This window comes from Macaca fascicularis, chromosome 20 (assembly GCF_037993035.2).
Source record: "Macaca fascicularis isolate 582-1 chromosome 20, T2T-MFA8v1.1".
Lineage (NCBI taxonomy): Eukaryota > Metazoa > Chordata > Mammalia > Primates > Cercopithecidae > Macaca > Macaca fascicularis.
Window position 1 is genome coordinate 63220645 of NC_088394.1, and position 6146 is coordinate 63226790.

A 6146-nucleotide genomic window follows, 5' to 3' on the forward strand; every position below is an offset into this window, starting at 1 on the left:
TTGCTGGAACCGGGGGTGTGGGGCGGCCTCCGGCAGCCTGCCCTCCCCGCCCCCACCTGCTGCACGTAGGTGTGGGGCGGGGACGCCTCGGCGGGGCGGGGCAGGCGGGGCGGGGCAGGCAGAGCCGTCCTACCTTCCTATCCCCGGACTCCAACCCGGAACTAACCTCGGCTCTCATGGGAAGGCCGCACTGCATGGCCAGGTCAGTCTGGGCCGCGAGTGCGGGACACCAAGGTCAGGTCTCGGAAAGAGGGAGGACCTCCTCGTCCCCAGGGGCCCCAAGCCAGGTGTACCCTTGGCCGGAGGTGCACGGTCTCCGAAAAGTGCAGGTGCCCACGCCCCGGCTGGACCATGACGCCTCCGCGGAACGTGGTGAAGATTGCCATCCAGATGCGTGACGCCATCCCGCAGCTCATCCAGCTGGACCAGGTCACCTGGCTGGTCCCGCCTCCATCTGCCCCGCGGCCCCACCTCCCAGTAGCCCCCTGGCCCTCGGGGCAGCCCGCCCCACCCCTCCCCCCAGGCTCCTCCCCATCCCTCCCTGCCCCAGCCGCGAGAATGACCGCTCCACTTGCAGGCGAAGCCCCTGGCCGCTGTGCTGAAGGAGGTGTGCGACGCGTGAGTGCTGCTGGGCCAGGGCCTCTGGAGGGCGGGAGGGCGGGTGGACAGGAGGGGCGGCTCCCCCTGCCGGCCTCGCTGAGCCTCGTGCCCCGCAGGTGGAGCCTGACGCACTCTGAGCGCTACGCCCTGCAGTTTGCGGATGGGCACAGGAGATACATCACTGAGAATGTGAGTACCCTCTCCCCCGCCCCACCCTCCGCCTTCCGACCCCGCTAACCCACCTGGCCCCGATATCTCTGGCTCTTCATCCCACTACCGGAGCGCGATATTTTACTGACCCCCAGCTGCCCTCACCGACACCCCAGCTGATCAGTCCTCGGTGCCCTCCCTGACCTCACTGCCCTTTCTGCTGTCTTCTCCAGAACCGCGCGGAGATCAAGAATGGCAGCATCCTGTGCCTCAGCACGGCCCCAGTAATCCCCCTCGCGGCCTGCCTACCCCATCCCTGCCCCTTTGCCCCAGGTCCGGAGGCCCCTACCCCAGAGGCCGCCGCCCCAGACCTGCCTTGAGCCACCTAGTTGACACCCGGGGCCGCACGCTTCCAGGTCCCACCCTTACTGTGCCCAACCTCTTCACCTCTGTTCCTGCTTCGTTCCTGCCAGGACCTTGAGGCTGAGCAGCTCTTGGGTGGGCTGCAGAGTGACAGTCGTGAAGGGTGCCGGGAAGCCCTGAGACACCTCGTCCCTCTGGCCTCGGACATGACCTTTGCCAGGGAGGTCATCAGCCGTAATGGGCTCCAGAGACTAGGCACCATCATTGAGGATGGGGACGAGTGAGCACAGGGATGTGTGGGCTGGGGGAGATGGTGGGGCTTTCTGGTCCTGATCTGGTCCTGCTCAGCCCCAGATGTCCCCCCTCCAGCCTAGGAGAGGTGCTGGCCCTCAGCCTGAGGGCCTTCTTGGAGCTCATGGAGCACGGCGTGGTGTCCTGGGAGACACTGAGCATCCCCTTTGTGAGGAAGGTGGGTGGGCTTTCCTAGGGCAGCGAGTGGGGGCAGTGGAGCAGTGTGGCAGTGGTAGACCCGGGTTCCATGGGGGTGAGGTGGTGACACCCCCACCCCTTACAGGTGGTGTGCTACGTGAACATGAACCTCATGGACGCCTCCGTGCCACCCCTGGCCCTTGGGCTGCTGGAGAGTGTGACCTTGAGCAGCCCAGCCCTGGGCCAGCTGGTCAAGAGTGAGGTGCCCTTGGATAGGCTGCTGGTGCACCTACAAGTGTAAGCCTCTGGGGCTGGGGTCCAGATGTGGGGAGCAGGGCTGGAGCCTGAATGTTCCACTGAACCCTCTTCTTGCCATAGGATGAACCAGCAACTGCAAACCAAGGCCATGGCCCTGCTGACAGCCTTGCTGCAGGGGGCCAGCCCTGTAGAACGCAAGGTTAGTGTCGATCAGTGGCTGGATGTGGACAGCACCCGGTAGGCACCGCCCCACCCTAGGGCGAAATAATCTAAGCCCCCTTTCTTTCTACTCCCTCAGCACATGCTTGACTATCTCTGGCAGAGGAACCTTCGCCAGTTCATCTATAAGGTAGGAGGTGGTGGGCCAGGGGCACCTCTCTGCCCCTCCCTCCCAGTGAGCCCTTGCTCAAACCTGGGTCTGGCTGTCCTGCAGAACATCATCCACAGTGCAGCACCAATGGGCGACGAGATGGCTCATCACCTGTATGTACTGCAGGCCCTCACGCTGGGGCTGCTGGAGCCGCGTATGCGCACGCCCCTGGACCCCTACAGCCAGGTGTGTGTCTTTAGTGGGGACAAGGCGGGGGTGGCTTGGAGTTTGGCCTTGAATCTATAATATTGATCCCTTCTCCTGCCACCCGACACTGACTCCAGGAGCAGCGGGAGCAGCTGCAGGTCCTACGCCAGGCTGCCTTCGAGGTGGAGGGGGAGTCCTCGGGTACCGGGCTGAGTGCTGACCGTCGCCGTTCCCTCTGTGCCCGAGAGTTCCGCAAACTGGGCTTCTCTGTGAGTATCCCCCCTACCCAACTCCCCAACCCTGCCTCAGCCCAGGGCTGTTGTTCTGGGGGGCTATGACCCTTCTTGAACTGCCTGTGCCCACTTCCCCCAGAACAGCAACCCAGCGCAGGACCTGGAGCGCGTGCCCCCCGGTCTACTGGCCCTGGACAACATGTTGTACTTCTCCAGAAATGCACCCAGCGCGTACAGCCGGGTTGGTGACAGGGTAGGGTGGGGGGTGGCAGCATCCCCCAGGCAGGGTCCCCATGGGCTTAGCCGTGACACCTTGCCCCATTCTCTGCCCCCTCCAGTTTGTGTTAGAGAACAGCAGCCGCGAGGACAAGCACGAGTGCCCCTTTGCCCGGGGCAGTATCCAGCTGACGGTGCTGCTGTGTGAGCTGCTCCACGTTGGGGAGCCCTGTGAGTGGCCGGGACTGGGCACAGCATGGCTAAGAGCAGGGGACGGAAGGGCAGAGAGGGCCAGGGGCTGCATGCACTTTCTCCCTGAGCCCCTCCTGCCCCCCCGCTCCAGGCTCTGAGACAGCCCAGGACTTCTCACCCATGTTCTTCGGCCAAGACCAGAGCTTCCACGAGCTCTTCTGTGTGGGTATCCAGCTGTTGAATAAGACCTGGAAGGAGATGCGGGCCACACAGGAGGACTTCGACAAGGTGGGTGGGGTGGGAGCTGGGAGGCCTGGGCCAGGGCAGGGGGCTGATCTGGGTACAGAGCTCAGGCCCTGAGCTGAGCTTGGGCGGCCCCAGGTCATGCAGGTGGTGCGGGAGCAGCTGGCCCGCACTCTGGCCCTGAAGCCCACCTCCCTGGAGCTCTTCCGAACCAAGGTGAATGCGCTCACATACGGGGAGGTGCTGCGGCTGCGGCAGACCGAACGGCTGCACCAAGAGGGCACACTGGCTCCCCCTATACTGTGAGTTTGCGGGGATGGATCTTCAGTCCTAGCCCCACCTTCCCTGGTGCCCCCTGGGCTACTCCCCAAGTCAGATGTGCTCAGTGACACCCCTCTATCAGGGAGCTGCGGGAGAAGCTGAAGCCAGAGCTCATGGGCCTGATCCGCCAGCAGCGCTTGCTCCGCCTCTGTGAGGGGACGCTCTTCCGCAAGATCAGCAGCCGGCGGCGCCAGGGTCTCTGAGTGGGCATGGGTGGGGGGCAGAGGGCAGGCAGAGGGCGGCTGGCTTGGTGTCAGGACCTCTCAGCACTCTGGCCCTCTTCCTTTTCTCCACAGACAAGCTGTGGTTCTGCTGCCTGTCCCCCAACCACAAGCTGCTGCAGTACGGAGACATGGAGGAGGGCGCCAGCCCGCCTACCCTGGAGAGTCTACCTGAGCAACGTAAGGCGGGCAGGGGCGGGGGCCAGACACCTGCTCTCCCCAGACCTCCTTGGGCCCCGGGGCTGCTGGGGCCGCAGTGCTCAGCCCAGCCTTCTTCCTGCAGTCCCTGTGGCCGACATGAGGGCACTCCTGACAGGCAAGGACTGCCCCCATGTCCGGGAGAAGGGCTCCGGGAAGCAGAACAAGGTGGGTACAGCAGGCCAGGGGCTCCTTCCCACCCGCCTCTGCCTGCCCTGTCCTCTGCTCAGTGTCCCCGCTCCCTTGCTTCCCCAGGACCTCTATGAGTTGGCCTTCTCGATCAGCTATGACCGCGGGGAGGAGGAGGCGTACCTCAACTTCATTGCCCCCTCCAAGCGGGAGGTGAGTGTCCGCCAGGCTGAGGTCAGCAGGTGGGCAGGGGAGGCAAATGGGCAGACCCTCATGGCTCTGTGCCACCCCCAGTTCTACCTGTGGACAGACGGGCTCAGTGCCTTGCTGGGCAGTCCCATGAGCAGCGAGCAGACACGGCTGGACCTGGAGCAGCTGCTGACCATGGAGACCAAGCTGCGTCTGCTGGAGCTGGAGAACGTGCCCATCCCTGAGCAGCCACCCCCTGTGCCCCCACCCCCCACCAACTTCAACTTCTGCTATGACTGCAGCATCGCTGAACCTTGACAATGTGCCTGGCCACGGGCCACAGCTGCGGCCACTGCAGCAGCCATGAAGGGCGGAGGGTAGAGGAGTGCAGGCACCCTGGCCAGCAGAGACTGCTGCAGAAATAAAGTCTGCTTGGCTTTTGGGGTATGTTGAGCCAGCTCTGAACCTTGTGGGCTGAGCCTGTGACAGTGACAGTCTTCCCCTTCTGCCTTCAAACTTAGCTGGTGGATAAGATGGGGCATCAGGCCAGGCCACAAACTTTGACAGCTGCGGTTGAGGGGCTGGTGTTTTGAAGCAGGTGGGGAGAGGATGGGACTGCTGCCCTTCTCCAAGATGAGTCCTCAGCCTCCCTCCATGCTGGGCCTGCGGGGAGGGCTGGCCTGTGGTCTGGGGGTACCTGCCAAGGGAGAGGCTGGGCTGCCAGCCTGCTGCAGGAGAAGTGACAGGGCAGGAGGCACTGCTCCAAATGGATGCCTTCCTGGACAGCATTAACAGGGGCATAGTCTGGGAGCCATCTCCAGAAGGCTCCTGACAGTCTGACCTCAGTCCTCAAGCTTGCATGGCCCTGCCTGGTATCCTTTGTAGGACTTGGAGGTCTCTGGTGAGAGGCCTGAAGGGAGAGAGGCAGAAGGGCAGGCTCAAGATCCCCAGGCCAGTGGGAGGATGTGGGCTGATTCTGACAAGAGCCACTTCTGTGCAGGAAGCCCCAGATTCTGATTAAAACCTAACTTAGGGCCGGGCTTGGCTCACGCCTATAATCCCAGCACTGTGGGATGCTGGGGCAGGCCAATCACCTGAGGTTAGGAGTTCAAGACCAGCCTGGGCAATATGGTGAAACCCTGTCTCTACTAAAAATATAAAAATTAACTGGGCATGGTGGCACACACCTGTAATCCCAGCTACTCAGGAGGCTGAGGCAGGAGAATCGCTTGAACCCAGGAGGTGGAGGTTGCACTGAGCTGAGATTGCACCACTGCACTCCAGCCTGGGCGACAGAACAAGACTCCATCTCAAAAAAGAAATTAAAAACCTAACTCAGAACCATGGGTAGGGTGGGGGCCAGAGACAGGCCAGAGCCCCTGGGGGCAGAAGCAGCGAGAAGTATTGGGTCCAGCTGGAGGTTTGGTCACGGGGCAGAGGCTGTGGTCACAGACCCCAAGCCCTTGAGGAAAGAAGAGCCCATCAGTCTGTGGAATTCACAGGATAGGTTGAAGCCACCGCCCCTCAGACTTCTCCCTGCCATTCACCTCCTCTCTCCCCAGTGCCACCTCCAATTTCTTTTCTTTCTTTCTTTCTTTCTTTCTTTTTTTTTTGAGATAGAGTTTCACTCTTATTGCCCAGGTTGGAGTGCAGTGGCGTGATCTCGGCTCACTGCAACTTCCACCTCCCAGGTTTAAGCGATTCTCCTGCCTCATCCTCCCAAGTAGCTGGGATTACAGGCATGCACCACCACACCTGGCTAAATTTTTTGTATTTAGTAGAGACAGGGTTTCACCATGTTAGTCAGGCTGGTCTCTAACTCCTGACCTCAAGTGATCCACCTGCCTCAGCCTCCCAAAGTGCTGGGATTACAGGCATGAGCCACCG

General features: G+C 62.1%; 1 protein-coding gene across 4 annotated transcripts; it reads left to right on the top strand.

The window, feature by feature from the left end:
- Positions 1–157: 157 nt before the first annotated feature.
- Positions 158–4703, top strand: ELMO3 (engulfment and cell motility 3). Of its 4 annotated transcripts, none has more exons than XM_005592221.4 (20): positions 158–429; positions 578–618; positions 717–789; positions 984–1034; positions 1224–1393; positions 1483–1582; positions 1688–1839; positions 1921–1999; positions 2099–2149; positions 2234–2356; positions 2455–2586; positions 2690–2791; positions 2889–2997; positions 3110–3246; positions 3340–3503; positions 3605–3717; positions 3819–3923; positions 4027–4109; positions 4197–4283; positions 4365–4703. In XM_005592221.4, the coding sequence occupies exons 1-20, from the start codon at positions 352–354 to the stop codon at positions 4575–4577; spliced, it is 2163 nt and encodes a 720-aa protein (XP_005592278.2). In that variant the 5' UTR covers positions 158–351; the 3' UTR covers positions 4578–4703. The 4 variants fall into 4 exon arrangements, 3 of the variants coding, with proteins under 3 accessions (XP_005592278.2, XP_005592279.2, XP_045238963.1); XM_005592222.4 differs by having other exon boundaries at positions 158–202; XR_012428997.1 differs by lacking the exon at positions 3605–3717.
- The last annotated feature ends 1443 nt before the right edge of the window (positions 4704–6146 follow it).

Coding starts and splice junctions, on each gene's coding strand:
- ELMO3 (XM_005592221.4), top strand. CDS start 352: ATGACGCCTCCGCGGAACGTGGTGAAGATTGCCATCCAGATGCGTGAC. Junction 2,587..2,689: donor TCCGCAAACTGGGCTTCTCT/GTGAGTATCCCC, acceptor CACTTCCCCCAG/AACAGCAACCCAGCGCAGGA. Junction 3,924..4,026: donor GGAGAGTCTACCTGAGCAAC/GTAAGGCGGGCA, acceptor TTCTTCCTGCAG/TCCCTGTGGCCGACATGAGG.